The 20870-nt window shown below is 37.4% G+C and overlaps 2 protein-coding genes across 2 annotated transcripts; one reads left to right on the top strand and one right to left on the bottom strand.

The window, feature by feature from the left end:
- Positions 1 to 9579: 9579 nt before the first annotated feature.
- On the bottom strand, positions 9580 to 12491 carry LOC103945412 (WAT1-related protein At1g25270-like). The gene is made up of 7 exons (XM_018646993.2): positions 12283 to 12491; positions 12131 to 12193; positions 10889 to 11005; positions 10490 to 10751; positions 10182 to 10340; positions 9928 to 10079; positions 9580 to 9808 (listed from the first exon to the last, which is right to left on the bottom strand). The coding sequence occupies exons 1-7, from the start codon at positions 12489 to 12491 to the stop codon at positions 9580 to 9582; spliced, it is 1191 nt and encodes a 396-aa protein (XP_018502509.2).
- A 6576-nt stretch (positions 12492 to 19067) lies between these two features.
- Positions 19068 to 20593, top strand: LOC103945466 (F-box/kelch-repeat protein At3g06240-like). Its single transcript, XM_009356042.3, has one exon. The coding sequence runs from the start codon at positions 19119 to 19121 to the stop codon at positions 20184 to 20186; it is 1068 nt and encodes a 355-aa protein (XP_009354317.2). The 5' UTR covers positions 19068 to 19118; the 3' UTR covers positions 20187 to 20593.
- Positions 20594 to 20870: the final 277 nt, after the last annotated feature.

Below are 20870 nucleotides of genomic sequence, written 5' to 3'. Positions count from 1 at the left end.
GCTCCCACGAGCAGCAAAATAAGTCATTGGCTTCTTCTCAACCGAAGGCTCACAAGCAGGTGAAGAAGATCTCTTATTTCCACCCTTATTATCGGCAGGCTCTATAGCAGCGATCTGACAAGCCAATGCCTCGTCCTTTATCTGCTTTATCTCTTCCTCCGGAGGTAGGCCACCTTTCTACCAACAAAGAAAGCTGAGCAGCTAGCGCCACTCACAGTACTCAGCAGGAATGCCCAAGGCGATGTGAACTTTCTTCATATCTTCCGAAGTGCTTAGAGTTAAGCCAAACTCCGAATCTACGCAAAGTAAGATGGACAATCAATAAATTAAAGTCATGGAATAGCTCAACAAAAATTCAAGCAAGACAAGAATGAAGCAATTCACTTACCACTGATAAAGGTAGTCGAGACATGCATCTCAGGAGAAGAGTCAGACTCCCACTCCCCACTCACCTCTAAGATGTCTCTCGCCCACTCATGATCATCTTTGCAAGAAGCATTGAGCAGCCTATGACGAGGCCTCAGCTACCCTACACCTTCCTTGTGGCCAATCTTGAAAAAATACCATAACTCATTTATGGTCAAGCGAAGATCAAAAAACCTACTTAAGTTTAAGAATCCCATCATCGCATGAACTGCATTTGGGGAACATTGAGTAGGCGCGCATTTCATGAAGCAAATCACCTCCTAGAAAAGACACGACATGGAAACAGTAAATCCCAACACAAAGTAGTATGGATGGAATTAGATGGCTCTCTTCTTAGCAGTGGCGCCCTCACCACATGGTTTATGGCTGCTATCATTTTTCACCCGCTTCACGTGAACCCCTAACGGAATCGCATGCTTAAACACCTCAAGAAAATCCTAAAATAGCTTATCGAAATTGATCTTGACATGCACAACCTTGAAATAGCCCACCTTGCCGGAAAAACCAAGGGTGGAGGATATTTGCCACTCTTGCGATCGGAGGAAGACATCTAAAAATCTCTACAAAAAGTACGAGGAAAAATATTTAGAAGGCAGCTCATGAGAAGAGAATAAAAAACAAAAACAAAAACAAAAAATAAACATAAAAGGACCTTGAGCCCAGCACCCCTACGCCAGGCCCCACGAGCCTCACCACTTTTCTTGGCCTAGGCCTCAGCTGTAGAAGCTCGACCGCAAGCCAGGCCCCATGGCCCAAGACCTAATCTTTCATTCTGTCTCTCTCTTGTAAGCAGCTCGACCCAGTCCGGGGGGAGGCCTACGCCTCATCTCCCCTTCTCTTTCGTGCTCAGTTTGCATCGCAGAAGACCCAAGGCCTTTCGACCCAACGCACTAACCAGAGAGATCTGGACTATACCAGTCTCTCTCTCTCGCCATCCACCTACGCTGGCCCCTACCTAGCAACCGTGAAAATCTAGCCCAAGCCAACCTTATTGTGCCCCAACATAGCCAACACCTCGACCAAGCTGAGCTGACCTGTGTCGCCCCACCAAGCAGTCCCAAGACTCCCAAAAAATTCAAGAATAAGAAAATTCAAATTTTTGTTACCTTGTTGCAGCACGGAGAAGAAGAACAATGAGAGACAACTCTTTGCAAGGACAAAAGAAGGAAAACGCTAAGGGAAAGGGGAAGAAAAATTTCATTTGGCTTATCTTCCTTGTTGGAAGAATGATAACTCTCCAAATTTATTTAATCCCCTGCTTAAGACATAATTAAATAGATATTGGGGGTAATTGGTTTCCTTTTCTTGGAAGAAGTCTATCTCCAAAACAAATTAACTTCAAATTGGGAAATATCTCTGCAAGCCTAAGCAGCTTGGGATTTCTACACCTACCATCATTTCCAGCGTGCAGCCAAGTAGGTGTGGGGGTATTTGTGAAGCCTAAAATGATCCCAAAAATTCTAGAGGTGACATGTGGATTTTTATTCAAGAAAGACAAGATTGCCCTTAATAAATGGGTAGGCTTCTCAAATACTTCCACGCGTAGCTCACAGCCCTGAAGGTCCAAGCAACTGAATACGATTTCCCACAGCTCACCTGCCCTTGGCAAGGAAGTGTCAAAGCATTAAAGATAAGGATTAATTACCCAAATCCTATCTTTAATACATTCCCAATTGAAGATTGACTCCAATCAAGTAAGTAATCCTAATTTAAATAAATTATGAATAATTACACCATTATCTCAAGATATTATTTCCAATTTAATATCTTGAGAATATTTCTCCATAAACACCTTGGCCAATAAGATGCCGCCACGTGTAGGGTAAAACCCTAACATTGTGACCGGCCCTATCCGTATAAATACCTCATATTCTACCAAATTTTCAGAGCTTTTGCTACTCCTAAAAAAGTCCTAAATACTTTACTCTCTCAGAGAAACTGACTTAGGCATCGAAGATCCATTAGCCTAACCCCCATCTCCCACCTCGTGGGCGTGTGAGGCTTAGGTCTTTGATCAAAGGTGTTGATTATTTTGCAGGTGCATTTTCATCAAGATTGAGGACAGTGGAAATTTGCATCGATAGCAATGACAAACCATTGTGCAAAAGGTGGAAAGAATTAAGAAAGAGCTAGGTAGTTCCTGGAATTAATATATGGAAGAATATATAGAGGAATAATATGGCTGAATATTTTCTATGTATTAAACAGAGGCTATTTAACCCATATATACACAAATACAAATAGTAAAATCAAATCTTGATTCTAATCCTATGAAGCCGTGACCTGCAATACATGGAATAGCATTTCCTAGCTTAGACAAATACGATATCATACATTAATTACAATATATTCTTAATACTCCCCCTCAAGTTGGAGAGTGAAGATTACGAACACCCAACTTGTCTCACAACTTCGCAAATTGATCCTTCCCTAAAGCCTTTGTGAATATATCAGCTAACTAAAAAAGTGTAGGCACATACGTAGGGCAAATTATACCAGCTTGTAATTTTTCTCGAACTATATGACAATCTATCTAAATATGCTTGGTATGTTCGTGAAAAACAGGATTTGATGCGATGTACAAGGCTGCCTGATTATCACAAAACAATGAAGCAGGAGTTTTTTGTGGAATTCGTGAATCTTGTAATATGTACCATGGCCAAGTTATTTGCAGGCCAGTGTTTTCCGTAACATAATATTATCCCTCAGTTGATGACCTGGACACATTATCTTGTTTCTTGAACTTCCACGAAATGAATGAATTGCTAAGAAAAACACAATATCCCTTAACTGATCTTCTTGGGGCACGACATCTTCCCCAGTTAGAATCACAAAAAGCTTTCAAGTCTAGATTGTTGTTGGTAGAAAATAGTAGACCTTGACCAGAAGTCCTTTTGATATATCTAAGGATTCACAAAGCTGCATCCCAATGCAGTTTCCCTAGCTCGTGCATAAATTGACTCAAAGTACGAACAGGATAAACGATGTCCGATCTAGTAACAATGAGATATATAAATCTCCCAACTAACCTTCTCTATTTAGTTGGGTCATTCAACAGTGCTCCATTTGTGGATATAAGTGCCAATTTTTGTTCCATTGGAAAAGGATATGGCCATGCACCAAGTAACCCTAAGTCTTGTAGAATATCAAGTGCATATTTTCTTTGTGACATAAAAATTCCCTTTTCTGAGCGTGCAAACTCAATACCCAGAAAATACTTTAGATCGCCAAGATCTTAGATGCGGAAGCATTTGAGAAGAAATTCTTTGAGTTGTTCCATCTCTTGGATATTATTTCCTTTGACAAGTATATCATCTACATAAATAAGAATGACAGTGATTAAAGTACCTCGAACCTTGGTGAACAAAGAATAATCCACTTTCGATTGATGATATTCGGCTTTCTGAATAGCGTTCGAGAAGGTGGTGAAGCAAGTTCTGGATGCCTGTTTGAGTCTATAAAGAGACTTTTTGAGTCGATGTACAAGATTCTCTCCTGGTTGGCCAAGACCCATAAGGGGATACATGTAGTCCTCTTCATGGAGAGTGCCATCAAGAAAAGCATTTTGATCAAATTCTGTTTAAATAGCTTGCTGCCAATTCTGTTTTCATCTAATTATGTTTGCTAGCTTGTTGCCAATTCGGATCAAGGATAGCTTCAGCATATGTGGTGGGCTCAGATAGACCTGTAATGTTAGCTAAAAAATAGCAATTAGCAGAAGAAAAATGAGAGTTGGAAAGAAAAGTAGATATAGGATAACAGGTACCTTTTGCAAAATATGGTGCCAAAGAAGAATGAGTGACTTGGTTAGACATATGGTAGTCTTTAGTCTATGTCGGTGGTTGTTTGGGATGAGTGGACTGCATGAGAGAAGGGATAATAGGTGGTGAAGAGGTGGGAATATCAGGGTCGGGATGGAAGACATTAAGATGGTTAGGAGAAGGTGTGGGGGGTTCATGAGGGGTGATGACGTCTAGTAATGTAGAAGAGGTGGGCATGGGTTGGGGAAGGATATCGCATAGAAGGGAAATATGTAGAATATTTTGAGTAGGAGTGTCAGCCTGTGAGAAGGCAGGGGTGGGGTCAGCACCATGGGGTTGATGGGTTAAGGCATGCAATTGATCGATGATGGTGTCCGATGCATGAAGTGGTGGAGTTAAATGGGAAATGGGAGAAAGAGAGGTGGGGTCCTGATTTATGAGGTTAAGGGCAAGGGAATGAGAATCATGAGATGAAAGATTAGAAAATAGGAATGAAGTTTCATGAAATTTTACATCACAATTGATAAAAAACTGTTTAGTTTCCAAGCTATAAAGTATATACCCTTTGTGACCTATGGGATAGCCAACGAAAATACACCGGTGAGCTTTAGGTTCAAATTTGTGGGTAGGATAGCATAACTGAGACATCCAAGAACTCTTAGATGCTCAAGGGATGGTGGACGTTTGTATAATAGTTCAAAAGGTGATTTGTTGGAAAGTAGGGGTGAAGGTAAACAGTTGGTGAGATAGACGGTAGTGAGTACGCAATCACCCCAAAAGATGATGGGTATGTTAGACTGAAAACGTAAAGCATGTGCCACTCTAAGCATAAGGCAATGTTTGCGTTCAATGACCCCATTCTGTTGAGGGGTGTAAACAAAAGTGGTTGAAGTTCAATACCATTAGATTGAAAATAATCCATCATTGATAGGAATTCAGACGCATTGTTTACTCGATGTTTTTAATTGTGGCATGGAACTGAGTGTGAGCAAAGGTGATAAAAGACTTCAAGAGATTTTGTGTTTCAAATTTTTTAGACATTAAAAACACCCAAGTGCATCGACTAAAATCGTCCACAATTGTAAGGAAGAAACGAGCCCTAGAATGAGTGGGAATTTTGTAAGGACCTCATATGTCACAATGTAATAAAACAAACGGTGCATGTGTTGATATTGAACTTAAAGAAAACAGAAGTCTTGTCTGTTTGGCCAAATGACAGACATTACAATTATTGTCAAAGGAAACAGCCTTAGAAAATAACAAAGAAGAAGCTAATTTAAGACGAGAAGGGGATGGATGCCCAAGTCCTTGGTGCCATAAATTGGAAGGATGAGAGACTTGATGAGAGGCAGGTGTCCGGTGGATAGGTGACATGTAGTAAAGACCACCACGCATTTTACCTAAACCAATCATCTTCCCTGAAGCCAAGTCCTGCAAAACACAAAAAGTGGGAAACAAAATGGCACAACAATTGAGAAAGTCAGTGACTTTGCTGGCGAACATGAGATTGAGATTAAAAGACGAAACACACAAGACATTGGCTAAAGTTATATCACAATTAAATGGTATTGTACCAGTGCAAGTGATTGGGATTGAAAAATCAGTGGGCAAATTAACAACGGGTATAGACAAAAGTTTGGTGTTAGTAAATAAAGTGGAATCAGAAACGATATGATATGTAGCTCCGTTATCCAAGATCCATGGCTTAGTAAACACAAAATTAATGGAAATAACAAAAAAAGAATTAGGACCTGCGACATTTGCATAAGTGTTCCCATTACCAGAAGAAAGCAAAGAGAAAGCATGAGTTAACTGTTGAATTTGATCTGCAGAGAGTGCACTCAACAGATTGGTGAAGGTAGGAAGATATGTTGGCTGCAGCATGGATGACCCTTGAGAGTTTGAAGTTGTTTCCGTTGCATGGGCAGCAGGAAAAGGATGTGAAGAAGAGCCTCCTTGATGGCATTGCTTTCGACCATTTTTGTTGACATGGCCTCCATTGGGATTGGGCACCCATGTTCCATTTTTAATTTTGCACCTGTCCTCTGTATATCCTATTTTGTCACAAAAGTTGCAATGGTATTTTAGAGTGCAGCAATTGTCGATGATGTGTCCCTCTCGATTACAATGATCACAACACTGGTCATAGAAGGTTTGCGTTGCGGCAGCAAGGGAAAAATTATCGTATGGCAATTATTGGTGTTGTTCCAACAACAACTGGCATTGTTGCTCATGATTGCTGACAAATGAATAAGCTTGATGAATATTGGGCAATGGTATCATCATGAAAATGCCGGTGCGAACGATGTCATGAACATCGTTAAGGCTCATAAGAAATTGCATAATTCGGTATTTTTCTCGTTGCTTATGATGCTTATCCATCAGGTTACGGATGATGGAGTCTTCATACCCATCGAGTTGAGTCCAGAGATGCTTGAGTGTTGTAAAGTACGCTGAGACGGTCATGGAGCCTTGTGATAGAGAAGCAATCTGTTTCTGGATTTGGTAAACTGTTGGTGTGTTTTGCTGTGAAAATTGATGCTTGAAATCCTGCCAAATCTTGTATGCAAATTGGGCATGGACAACTCCTTTAAAGAGATGAGACTCTACCAAATTCGAAATCCATAATAGGATCATGATGTTGCATTGTGCCCATAGGGCATAGTCACTTGGTTTTTCGTCTTCTGAAGGGGGTTTTATGAATCCATCGATGAACCCAATTTTATTTTTGGCTCGTAGGGCATGAAGAATAAATTTGCTCCAAGATGAATAACTAGTGCCATTCAGTTTTTTAGAAACAAGGACATGGCCAGGGTGATCTGAAGGATGAACATAGTATGGAATTGATAAATTCATACTAGGGTTGCTGGAATTGTTTGTGTTGGGATTGGATGTTTGGTTGTCTGCCATGGTATTTGTATTTTGCTAGGGTTTGATGGCATGGATCGAAAAGCCTATGTTGATGCCAAATTAAGAAAGAGCTAGTTAATTCCTGGAATTGATATATGGAAGAATATATGGAGGAATAATATGGCTGAATATTTTCTATGTATTAAACAGAGGCTATGTAGCCCATATATATACAAATACAAATAGTAAAATCAAATCCTGATTCTAATCCTATGAAGTCGTGACCCGCAATATATGGAATAGCCATTCCTAGCTTAGACAAATACGATATCATACTTTAATTACAATATACTCTTAATAGAAAGTTAGTAGTGTCTCATATGGAGTCATGTTCTTCATTTATATTAATTCTTGTATAGACCATATGACACCCAATTAGAGTGTGTTAAGTGGATTGCGAGCTAAATATGACGGAATTACCACTAACGGGGTGAGCAGACCACTTGGCCCACATGTAGGCATCACGACCTTCCCCGAAGGAGTTGTCACCTCTTGCAGCCCTACCCACTGAGCACCTCAGTAAGCAGTGGAACGTTCTACAGAACCTCCATCAAGGTCAAAGCTCTTACTTGCCCTACTCCATGTCCAAGATTAGGTCGATCGACCACCAGATGCCATCTACCAATGCATCTTTCAGAGAGACATATCCTCCACCCATTTAGGGAATTGCTCTTCCAATCGGCTTGCCTAGCCTTGCCCTGCTATCAGACGACTTATATACTTTGTCCCTATAAATATCCACGTCAATGAAGTAAATTGGTAATGGAAAATGCTATATATGCAATACTCACTCTCCTTAAAAAAAAAAAAACTAATAAAGTAGGTCGTTTGGCAAATTTTCCGTTTGATTATTTTTTTTGTTAATTTCTTTCGTAATATATATAATTTAGACTTTGATAAATTTTGCCAAGATTGCCTCGGGTGGTAAGGTCCTTATCTTGTGTGTCATCCACTACTGTTCGAGTCTCGTTGCCAGTAGTCCTCATTGACGTGCAATTTGTAAGTTCTCATGTAAATCCATACCAGTAGCAACGAACAGTTAAGTGTCACACATAAGTCTGACAATTAGGTGTCACGCATAAGTCTTTCCAGCTCAAGATTGTGGGTATGCCCTGGCGCTGGTGGAGAGAGCAATCAATCTCTCCCTAAACTTTTGTTCATTAGAGACTTTGATAAAAAAAATTTCAAACTCATGTTTTGTATCGCTACGCCCAACTTAAAAATTTATAACAGAAATTGTCTTTTCTACTATATTATACAGTTAATATATGCAGTTAAAATATAAATTCATGAATACACCCTAGTAACGAAACCCTCACGTACGTGGCAACAAGGCCCTTCTCATGTGCTCCTTTAACACTACAAACCACTACATTGATCTTGATCAACAGGTTCTATTTCCTTTGGTCCTCTGATACTACAAGAAAACGAATATTGTTATTACTTACGTATATCTCCCGCGACAAAATATTGCTGAAAGCATGCCATAAGGCAAATTTTATTGTAATTATTTGTGGAATTAATTCATGTGTTAAGACAATGTGGAATTAATTCTACGATAATTAGTCCAAAATAATGAGTCAAATATTTCGAGGTTGTAAATCTTGTAATTGGAATTTTTCATACCTTTTCGAATAATCAATTCGGTTGAATAACATGTCTCAAGTTATTGCGTGTTATCTCTAAAACATGTCGCATGTGCTTATTAAAGAATCTGCAAATGATACACACACACACATAAGAGATGTTTATGTTCATGTCAGTAAGAGGCATTACAGTTGGCTTGTAAGTAGTTGTTGATCTTCATGATTATACGCTATATATCTTCCAAGAGGCTTGTTCCGCTTTTAGTTTGAGTCTTTGGGTTACTTACAGAGTCAAGAATGTACAATATAGGATATTGGACCATCATAATGCAAGGAATCTGTACTTCTAGATTACTAGTCTCGGGTCATAGCATTTAGTGGTTATAAACAAAGTTCTAAATCACAAATAAAGAATCATTATTGTATCACATGAGCACTTGACATGCAATAGCTCAATCCATTGTAGAACAGAATACATTGTAATTTCAACTGAGTAGATTATTCGACCATTCTATCTTGGCTTGGGTGCTATGATACAAAGTTAGGTGTCACTCCTAGTTTGTGAGATCTTATGTGAATTATATTGGGTGGATTGAAAAGAGGTTTCAATCGTACTTCACAGAGATCTAATTATAGATCTCACTGCCTCGTCAAGTGAAGGGTAATATGGATCACACGCTATTCTAATTAAGTATCAAGTGAATAGTCAAATGAAGAAGAGATCAGTGAGAAGAATAGACACTCTGGTTTTTACTTCTAATTATTATTATTTTCTTCTCAATATTGTTTATTAATGGATATAGGTACGTAGTACACATTTGGAAAGGAGTCTTCTTCCGATCCTCTTATTAAGTCTTAAATCCCATTACTTATCATTATTCTTTTGAACTAGCTAGTTAATGCTCAATGTTTTCTTTGAGTCCATTGTTCATTGGAGCATTTGAGATTGGTCGTGCATTGCTATCGCAAGTAGTAGTGTGAACTGCAGATGTTGCCATGTCAATGGAATGGGAGTACTGATCTTGAAGTGGTGGTTGTGGCAGTTGAGTCATCATCTTCATCTCCTTGCTTTTACCCCAAAGCACTGTGTATAATCCACATACAACTAGAAGCCCTCCTAACATGCTGCAGTTTGAATACATAGAAACGTTAAAAGAACTTCCGTTATTAATTTTCTCCTATACAGTTAACCAGCGTAATAAATATTAAGCGTTTTTAGTGAAACCTCACTAGGTAGTAGGTACCTTCCTACGTATAACTTTTCATTCAGCAAAAAGGGCGCAGCAAAGGTTATCAGCAAAAGGCAAAGTGGGTTGAAAATTGACACAAACAACGGCCCTCGCGTTCGTACGCACCATGCAGTTAGAGTCACTACGAGTCCAGTCGTCACCACGCCCTACATCACACAAACCAAGCATAGAAGAACACAATTTATTTGCCTTGACAAATTAGTTATTCCTCGATCAAGGCGAACTGTGTATATATATCTCGCGTATACCGTATACAGAGCAGCAAGAAGTCTGATATCCCAACCCAACTTCCATTGATTCCAATCCCTCTCCTTGCAAAGCGCAAATACTACAGACTGAATTGATGCCATGAGAGACATTAGAGCAGTGCTTGAGTAATGGCAAGGGTATCTCTTCGTCATTTTCGTCTGAATATAGACACGAAATTACTAAAACACAATATTAAGCGAAACACATGCATGCAGTATGCAAGGTTACTCAATATCCCACACACGCACACATACATATATACACACATTTACAGATATGATGAGGACTGTGTTGTGTGAAATGGAACCTGAAATATCAACCAACACGCAAATGAGGTACTACTGCAGAGTGCCAGAAAGGAGCCCAACAACTGAGTGTGAGTGTTTTTATGCAGTGATGCCACGTGGCTGTTTTCATGCAAATGGTTACGTAAAAGGTTAAAGTGTGTTGACCACATGGCAATAGGCTTCCCTTTGTAGAACGTAAAGAGCATGGTCCCTCCTATACATACTAGTGTCCCCGCAACCTTCGCCCTTCCTGCATGTGTTCCAAGTGCTAAGCTCTCCAGCCTGATATTTAATTATAATATTACCAGCATATTTTCCAAACTAATCAGTTAAATTAAATGAGTTTAATCTCAGAAATTTATTAATAAAACTACATTTCATTAAACCTGAAAACGTTAATTACTTCTGTGTGCAAGTACCTAAAACATACTGCTATGATGAGGGTGATGACTGGAACAAGATTATTGCAGGCTGCAACATATGTTGTTGATGTTAAGGCTAAGCTCTCTATGTAAAAATTTTGTGCCATTGTTGCCCTGCAATAATTCAACACAAACGTATTTATACATTTGTTTGAAATAAATGTAAAAAAAAACAAAAAAAAAAAAACTCAAATACATCAAATTAATTAAACTCATCACACTAATGTTTTAGTTCGTGTCTATTCGGGAGGAAATTATACAAGAACAAAATAAATTTAAAGGAAACTTTGTCACATCTCGGCTCGAGACCCCACCACATCCCGGGCTAGACTTCACCGTAACACGATATTGTCCACTTTGGGCCCTGACCACGCCTCACGATTTTGTTTCTGGGAACTCACACGAGAACTTCCCAATGGGTCACCCATCATGGGAGGTTCTCTCACGCGATACTTGCTTAACTTTGGAGTTCCGATGGAACCCGAAGCTAATGAGTTCCTAAAAGGCCTCATGCTAGGTAGAGATGGGAATATATATATATATTATAAGACTTACAAGATCCACTCCCCTGGGCGATGTGGGATGTCACAATCCACCCCCCTTAGGGGCCAGACATCCTCGTCAGCACACTCGCGGCCAGGGTTAGGCTCTGATACCAAATTGTCACATCTTGGCTCGAGACCCCACCACATCTCGGGCTCGACTCCACCGTAGCACGATATTGTCCGCTTTGGGCCCCGACCACGCCCTCAGGGTTTTGTTTCTGGGAACTCACACGAGAATTTCCCAGTGGGTCACCCATCATGGGAGGTTCTCTCACGCGCTACTCACTTAACTTTGGAGTTCTGATGGAACCTGAAGCTAGTGAGCTCCCAAAAGGTCAAATGCTAGGTAGAGATGGGAATATACATATAAGGCTTAGAGGATCCACTCCCCTGGGTAATGTGGGATGTCACAAACTTTGGTTACGATCTTGGTTTACCTATATCTTAAATTGAAACCTTATTAGTTTGAAAATTGAAAGACTAAAAATAAATAAGGTTTCAGTCAAAAAACAAACATCTTAATTTCCTCTAAATCCATTTTGATTACGTGAAAAAACAATATATGTGATAAAGAAACACAGGTAAGGTTAGGATATAAATCCAAAACAATCCAAATCCTAAGAAATGGGGAAAGTAATAAATAAAGAAACACAAAGGAATATCAATAATTTTGAATATGTTTTAGCACTCTTACCCCAATAATCCGGAAAGAAAACCTTGAAGCAGTATATCTAAGGTAAGTTTGGGCCTGCTCTTCCTGTTAGTTTATAAATTAGTTAAGAACCACGATCATTAGATAAATGAAAGGGGGAAAATAGAAAGAGAGAGAGATCGTGATTGATGAACCTTTCACATATAAGAGCAAGAGGAAGCATAAGGGCTGCCGAAAACATGTTACGGTAGGCAACGAGGACAGTTAAACTCATGCCAACCTCCGCTACCAGTTTGTAAAATATATTCATCCCTGTATATGCCGTCTGAACCATCAACATCATCAGCACTGGCTTCAACCCTTGTACTACACTGGTACTACAACACATCTGTTTCCGCGCCATCTCTCTGTATCTCTTTCTAGATCTACCTGTCAATGCATGCAATTGGAATTGTGAGAGAGAGAGTATTAAAAATCTCAAACAGCAACAAATTAATAATAGCAATGCGAGAGATTTTTGACGAGCATTGAACTGACCTCAATTTTGAATGTTATTTGCCACAGAGAGAGAGAGAGAGAGAGAGAGACAGACAGACAGACAGAGAGAGAGAGTATAATTGGAGTTGTGAGAACCAGCTATCTAGTTATTGCTCTGTTGTTATCGTTTGTCTTATAAGTACGAATACCTGACAGATATATGCCAATATCCATCCCACTTGTACGGTTGAGAGAACCATGCAAATTGAACTCCTTCTCAACGATTACGCGTGTATTCTACTACTGATGGTCAGCAATATTTCTACTTGTTAGGTAGGACAGATTTTTTTGAAGTACTCATACTACACTGCATTTCATAATATAAAACTAGGGACACATAAAAACATATTTTCTCTCCAATTATATTATGATACATGGTGTATCCGTTCGTATTCTTAATACTTGGAAAAAAATCTCTCATTACGTAGGAGAATAACGTACATGACATGTTGGAGTTTTTGAGCTCCTTTAGTCCCACATCGGGGAACTCAAGGGAACTTAAGGTCCTTATATTAAGTTAGTCACCTTTATTAGTGATTAGGTGTTGGACCATTTGGAATGAGGATTGAGGTTTGGGTCACTAATTGTGTGGATTAGACTTGATGATTATACCATAATATTAATGTAATTTAATATTAATTAATCAAGACAAGGGCCTTGGGGTATCATGGGGCCTAAGAATTAAAAATAATCAGATCATTAATTTTAAATTCGAATTAAGTTTTTAATTAAAATTAATTAAAAATATTTTGATTAATAGACACAACTCTTTAATGCATCCAAAAGGTATTTGAAGAGGTATGAAAGGGCCTATATAACTGGAGTCTCAGTTCCATCGTAGATCATCTTTTCTTCCTCCTTCACTTCCGTACAAACTTTCCAGGGAGTAAACACACAAAAGAAATTCGCTAGAATTCTATAATCCAGTGCGGGTTGTAGAATTAGGTAGTTGTATCCTGGTCGAGCTGTAGAACCACAAGCACAAGAGTGGGACGGAAATACTGTTCGAAAGACATAGCTTATGTGCTAGCCTTTACATTTGATTCATTCAAGTTAGTATCATTATAATTTCTGTATTTATTGTGTAATTTCATTCTGTATTGCAAGTATGTTTTTCGTAATAAAGTATAAGTATTTCTGTTATTTTGTTTCTAAATTATTCTCCAATATGACACGCGTACATTGCCAAGTCCCGTGCCAATAGAATAAGAATACGTGGACAAAAACTTACACATTCCTTTTTTTATGGATAATGCTTGGAAGACTAAATTTGTAAGAGTAATGTTAGGGAGACTAAATTTATAGAATTTTTTTAAACCAAATTTGCAAAGCAAATGATGTGTCACCAATATGAAATAAGCACGTTAATCAACACTTAAGTAATAATCCAATCATCAACATTCACATCATTTGGTTTACAAAGTTTGATTTAGAAATTTGGTCTCCTTAATTAGCATTACCCTTTCTTTACCATATTAGTAGCATTACCCTTTCTTTACCATATTAGTATGGAACACCACCATAACTGTGTCCCTGTTTCGTATAAAAGTTGTTCTCCTTACGTTGGGTAACAATTCTCTAGTTTTTAGTAGTAAGATATTAAAGCCTACCATAGATTCTTGTATGGGTTTCTGAACTTAATAATCTTTGAAAGGTTTCGTAATTTGTAAATTTACTTTGCAAAACCTTTCCAGACAAAAAGAGACCCCCAAAGAATATTTCTGTTGCCCGTTTTGAAAATTTGGAAGGTTGTATACTGCACTCAAAGTTCCATCTATAGGATTCAATTTAAACTAGTGAATGCCAATAATTTGAAATTTTGGTTTTCCTTTCTTTTTCACGTCTGGTGTCTGTATAAAGCTAGCTTTTGGAGTTAATATAATCTGGGAGACGTGCATCATTAGGTATATTGCGTATCGTCCTCAATTTTTTCCTTAATCTTGTTATCTAATGTGTTCTAAAAGTAATTCATATAAATGTATAATGCTACAAATGCAGAGAGAGAGAAGTGGCCATTACAGCTAGGTGGAAAGTAATTATAGTTTGAGGGCATGTTTACATTTTTTTTTTAGGTCAATGAGGGCATGTTTACATAATTACATGATATAAGGATGAGAAAAAATGATTATGAGATGAACAAACCCTTAGTACGATTTTTTATTGCTAGTAAACACATGAATAAGGGGCAGTTTGGACTTTGGAAATATGTTGCTTGTTTTCTTTTAAGTAAAAATATTTCGATTGTGCTTAAAGAATAATCAACTATAAAATAAAGTAATTGAGTGTTTAATAAGTTGTATTTTTTTTATAAAGTGATTTGGTATGAAAAAACCATATAAGAGAGCTAACGGTAGTGGAGTGGTGGCGGCGATAATAGTGATGGCCACAATGATAGTGATGGTAGTGGCAATGGTGGGGGTATGGTAGTTATTTCAATAGTAGGGTGTGGTGGTTGGGATAGAGGATGATTTGGAATTTTGAACGCCTAAAATGGAAGATTCAAAATACCCAAATTAAATTACTCACAAGTGCACAAATCAATAGTAGTATAGCTATGCAAGCACGAGATCGTATCCACTAGAATTGTTTTAAAACTAATTTAAAAAATTAATTACGCATAATTTAGTTAAAGTACAAAAGTTGGTTTGATTTGAAAGATCTGATTTTTTTTTTTTTATAACAAACGATGTTATCTATATTAAAGAGAAAGAGGTGGGCTTAGCCTCATAATGGGCTAGCAATAATGTAGTTTGTCTTTGAGAATAATCGAACTTAAGATCTTTCACTTATAAGTGAAGATAAATATCATTAGATCGTAGTACTAAGGAGCATTTGAAATATCTGATTTAAGAAAACTTAAAAAGAATGATTATGTAGAAAACGAATGAGATTTTGAGAAGTATTATGACAATGATGTGAGCGGTAGGATACTGAGTCCACCATCTAATACTCCTAACCGTTATCGTAATTACCGTTTATTGAATCATTACACAAGTCTTATTGGTCATGGTCATGTGTCATGGTTCTACGAAAGTGAATTCAAACTTATTGGTCCCATGGGGACTCGTGTAACCTTACCAACTCCTACTTCATTTTTTTTGTCTGGTTCAAGCAAAACCTATAAAATTCCACTATTAGCATAGAGAACAGGAAACATGCAAATAAGAATATCCACTTCTTTCATGCGTTTACGTGTCCTAAGTTTACAATCCTTAATCACGTATGGCACTTGGGAAAACTTCTACTCCTAAGTAAAGCATTAAGCAATTTTATCAAATACTCTACTTACTAAGCTCCGAAGATTATGAAAGTAGATTTATAAAATGGTGATTAAGAATTTAACAAAAAACCAAAACTATATAGGTTAGCAATTAAAATTAAAAGATATTCATGTTGGGGGCTTCATCAATGCCCTAGCAAAAGAAATTAGGTTCCACAGTCATAAAAGTAGAAGAATGATAAAACATGGAATCTATGGGAATGCTATCCCAAGCTCTGCTTCTCTCCGCCAGTATTGTGTATAAAGAGTCTTTTTATTAATTAATTATTTATTATTATTTTTTGTGGACAACTTAGGCTTGCCTTATATAGTAGAGAATAATAAAAAATGAGAGTTTGGATGCAGTCTTTAACCATTAATACTCATTGATTAAAACCTTAGTGGTTTTCAATTTTTGATCAAAGTCCTTTGACTTTGTACACCTCAGCATATTAATATTAATATATTTCCATGTCAACAATAAAAATTGAAATTTTATGGTATTTAAAATCTCACATCTAATGAGCTATAAAAAAAATTAAAAAAAATTAAAAAAGGGCCAACAAAAAATATGGAAATTTTTTCAAAATTTTGATTGAATAAAAAATCAATATAACAATATAATTCCTTTTAAAAATGTATATTAATAGATGTTAAGTACATGTTCGCATATATATGTATCAATCAATTGGAAACGGTGTTAAAAAAAGTGCCAAAAGAATGTATCCAACATTGTTATGAATGATAAAATAGTTGTCACATGTCAAAAGAATGTACCCGTACATTTGCCATATATAATTATCTATGGGGTACAATTTCAACATTGTTCCAAAAGTAAAATGTTATAACATGTAACCCATAAAAATGTTAAAAAAAAGATGTACCCCTATAATTATATGAGTAATGGTGCACGTAATTATAAATTTTAAAAATGTGGGTTCATTTTCTACAAAAAAATGGGGAAGTTTTATATTTAAAAAATGGGTACATTTTATATAGAAAACAATGCGTACATTTTATACAAACAACAATGGATACATTTTAGATTAAAAAAATAAATAGATTTACATTAAAAATTGGTAAATTTTACGCATAACAAGTGGTACATTTTTAAAGATATATGGGTACATTATAAATAAATTATGTGTAAGATCCTATGTCGTTCAGGGGTGAGAATCCTGTAAGCCTTATATGTATATTCTCATCTCTACCTAGCACAAGACCTTTTGGGAGCTCACTGGCTTCGGGTTTCGTAAGAACTCTGAAGTTAAGCGAGTTCGCCAAAGAGCAATCCCAGGATGGATGACCCACTGGGAAGTTCTCGTGTGAGTTCCTAGAAACAAAACCGTGAGGGCGTGGTCGGGGCCCAAAGCGGACAATATCGTGCTATGGTGGAGTCGAGCCCGGGATATGGTGGGGACCCAGGTCGGAATGTGACATTATGGGCACAAATAAAATGGGAAAAAAATTATGAGTTCAAATAAAATTTTAAAAAAAAATATGGGAACAAAAAAATTAATATATGGGTACAATTTAAAACTGTAAAGAAAAATGGTACAAATTAAAAAAAAAAAAAAAAAAGGTTACAAATTAAAAATGGGCACAAACTAAAAATAAAAATATATGATACAAAGTTTAGTCATAAATATAAATATACCAAATGTAACGTTTCTAACACTAAATGAATATATTACTACATGAATATATTTAGTAATAAAATTTAATTATCTTGACATATAGTCACTCAGTACTACTGTCTGTTGGTATTTCTCTTCACTTAGAAGTGAGAGATATTAGGTTCGAATCTTGTGGATAGTGAATTCAATACCAAATTAGGCTGCCCATTTGTGTGACCTAGCGAAACTCCCCTTTCCCTTACTGTAAAAATATCGATGTATTCAAAAAAATTATCTTGACATATAAATATTCTGTTATTGAAGTAATGACATTCATTAAAACCTAAGGACCTTGATCAAAAGTTGAAAAGGAATAAAGTTTTAATCAATGGAGTAGGAAAAAATGAATAGGATCCTAATTTCTCCTAATAAAAACCTAATAAATCATTCTTCACTTGCAAAACACGTCATTCGTGTTGCACTCATGTTTTATCGATGTATTCAAAAAAATTATCTTGACATATAAATATTTTGTTATTGAAGTAATGACATTCATTAAAACCTAAGGACCTTGATCAAAAGTTGAAAAGGAATAAAGTTTTAATCAATGGAGTAGGAAAAAATGAATAGGATCCTAATTTCTCCTAATAAAAACCTAATAAATCATTCTTCACTTGCAAAACAAGTCATTCGTGTTGCACTCATGTTTTGGGGTTGTTAATTCCCTTCTAGAAAAGTTTGAAAAAAATACGGAAAACATGGCTCTATCTCTTAGATTTTCAGGCATATATCACACATCACTAAAAGAAATCCATTTTTTACGGTGTTCGTCAATAAGACTAACTGTGTTATTTGTTTTGTAGGTGTGAATTCGTTAATTCAATCTTGTATGAAATTTACATTCACATGAACCGTATTTTATAAGGGTTTTTGTAGTTTCCTAAAATAGTAAATAACAAGTACCTATAAAATCCAACCGTCACCCAGTTGGGTAGGGAAGTCCGAACTACATCATCCGTTCTTTGAGACACATAAAACGAATCTCTTGTATTTGGTTTCACTGAAATGTGCCCATATAACACCTGAATAAATAAATTCGTCAATTTGTGTCTTTTGTGGACCTGTGACGTGGCACAAGCTTTCTTACTCAACAATCTCTCATTAGAGAACAATTAGTGTGGCATGGATTTACGTCACGATAACGTATCGTGCCAATAACACAAAGATATTTAGAAAAATCTAACATATATCATTTTATTATTAGCACGAAACGTCACATCACACGGCACATAGTCCAGCAACTTCAAGTCCTAAAGAACAGGTTGGCTTCAGTTTTTTTCTATTTTTAACGGATGGTATTATCTATACTAAAAAAAGTAGGCGAGTAGCATAAGCTTCAAAATAAACTAATAATAATATGATTTAAATTCGTCTTAAGCGAGAATCAAATATAAGACTTCTCATTTAAAAGTGAATAACAATATCACTGAACTCCGTGACAGGTTGACGTCATAAATGCCAGAAAAGAAACGGATGGCTGTCTGTTCCGGGCTGTGCGGCTTTTCTTTATACCCAAAAGCCCTTTACAAAAGAAGCGATAGAAGCAAGCTGTCAAAATATGGCCTTTCCTGCGAACCTGATGCTCCACATTCTCTCCAGATTGCCCGTCAAATCTCTGGTTCGATTCGCCTCGGTGCGGAAAGCATGGGATGCTCTGATCAGGGACTCCCATTTCATTTCTCAGCACCTCCGTCTCAACATTTCGAAAACCGGATGCCTTGTAAAATATCGTTCACAAATTACTCGTAAGCATGTCATTTCTCTGCTGCTTTTAGATGGTTATGTGTTATCAGATTTGGAGATACCATCTGTGATGGATTCCAATCACTTGAAATTCGTGGGATCTTGCAATGGCTTACTTTGTTTAGCTCATGATACTTTTGCTAATCTTGGGTCGCCCATAATTTTGTGGAATCCTGCCATGGCGGAATTTAGGGTCCTCCCAGACAGTCTTATCGGTAGTGCCAATATACATAATGCGCGGGTCTCCGGTGTTGCTCTTGGATTCGGGTACCACCCGCTTATTGATGACTATAAGTTGGTGAGGATTGTCTCTTTGTCTCGCTCGAAAACACCTTGCATCCGCGCTGAGGTGTATTCACTGAAAACGAACTATTGGCTGGAGATTGATACGTTTTACTTCGACATTTATGAACCTTCGTGCACTGCTGTGAATGGTTTCCTTTATTGGATTGCATACGGCAGGGTTGAGTCCGAACTGATCTTATCGTTTGACATGCGTAATGAGGCGTTTGGGCAGTTACAGTTGCCGGATTTAAACGTTTTTGGAAGTCCAATGTGCAAAAAACTCGCGGCTTCGAAGGAGTCTCTTTATTTGATGGCTTATACTTTCAGTGGAAGGCAAAAGGAGTTTTATGTGTGGCAAATGGTTGAGCAGAATGCTGAGGTGTTATGGAAAATGGAATGCACAATTGGACCCCTGCTCGGAGTTGAGAGGCCGCTCGGCTGCAGTTTATATGGCGAAATATACATCGAAAGTAGCAGAGGCGAGCTGGTTTTGTATGATCCAACTACTCAGGAAACCAAAAACGTTCCAACTCGTGGCCTTCGTTTTTCCTTAGAAGTCCATTTTTATGTGGAGAGCCTAGTTTCGACTAATGGATAAGGTGAAAGTCGTACAAGAGACTAAGAAGAAGACCGCGTAGTTCTGGTTCTGCTGCTGTGTATCGAAAACAGTGTCTGAAGTTGTACAAGAGGCCGACGAAGTCTAGTCCTCCTGTGACTCGTAATTTGAAGTTGAACAAGTGGCTAACGAAGTTATCGCATTTAGTTCGTGCCGTCACTCTATGCTGAAAACAAGTGCAGAAATGCTTGGGAAATTGCAGCACTCTTAGATGCCATGTCTTTATGTTCTATGAAATGCTGAGGTTTGTTTAGGTATGTTAATGTTGATGATGTTATTACCAGAGTGAGTCATACTGGTTGGGACATAAGATTTCGGATTTCTTGTTGCAAGGTGGTAGTTGATGATATTGGAATGCATTTGCTCTAAAAAGCGCTTTCAATCATCTAAAAATACTTTCCAAATGAGCCTTATGGCTCCATAGCAAAGACGACCATAAAAATGCAGATGATGCTTTACCATAATGACGGAAAGCAATCATGCCTATTCACTCTGGTGCGGGTTTGATTCCTACCAATCCCCCTCCCCCCTAAAAAAATAGAAGAACATAAAGGTTCAACTATAGTAAATTATTTAAAACTAAAATTCTCACTTTGTCACCCAATTAAGGGGCTCCGTAAGACCAAAGTAACATAATTTGGTTCTCTTTTCAAAGAATCTAATCTA

Source organism: the organism of the source record quoted next, unplaced genomic scaffold (assembly GCF_019419815.1).
Source record: "Pyrus x bretschneideri cultivar Hongxiangsu unplaced genomic scaffold, Pyrus_bretschneideri_v1 Contig20, whole genome shotgun sequence".
Lineage (NCBI taxonomy): Eukaryota > Viridiplantae > Streptophyta > Magnoliopsida > Rosales > Rosaceae > Pyrus > Pyrus x bretschneideri.
Note: the sequence above shows the minus strand (reverse complement) of the source record. Positions and strands in the feature narration are given on the sequence as shown.

Bases quoted from the DNA above. Each gene is read 5' to 3' on its own strand.
- LOC103945412 (XM_018646993.2), bottom strand. From the start codon at position 12,491: ATGGCGCGGAAACAGATGTGTTGTAGTACCAGTGTAGTACAAGGGTTG. The intron at 11,006-12,130 runs GTAAGAGTGCTA...GAATTATTGCAG, and splicing joins TTTCTTTCCGGATTATTGGG to GGCAACAATGGCACAAAATT. The intron at 10,752-10,888 runs GTACTTGCACAC...ATTAAATATCAG, and splicing joins ATCATAGCAGTATGTTTTAG to GCTGGAGAGCTTAGCACTTG.
- LOC103945466 (XM_009356042.3), top strand. From the start codon at position 19,119: ATGGCCTTTCCTGCGAACCTGATGCTCCACATTCTCTCCAGATTGCCC.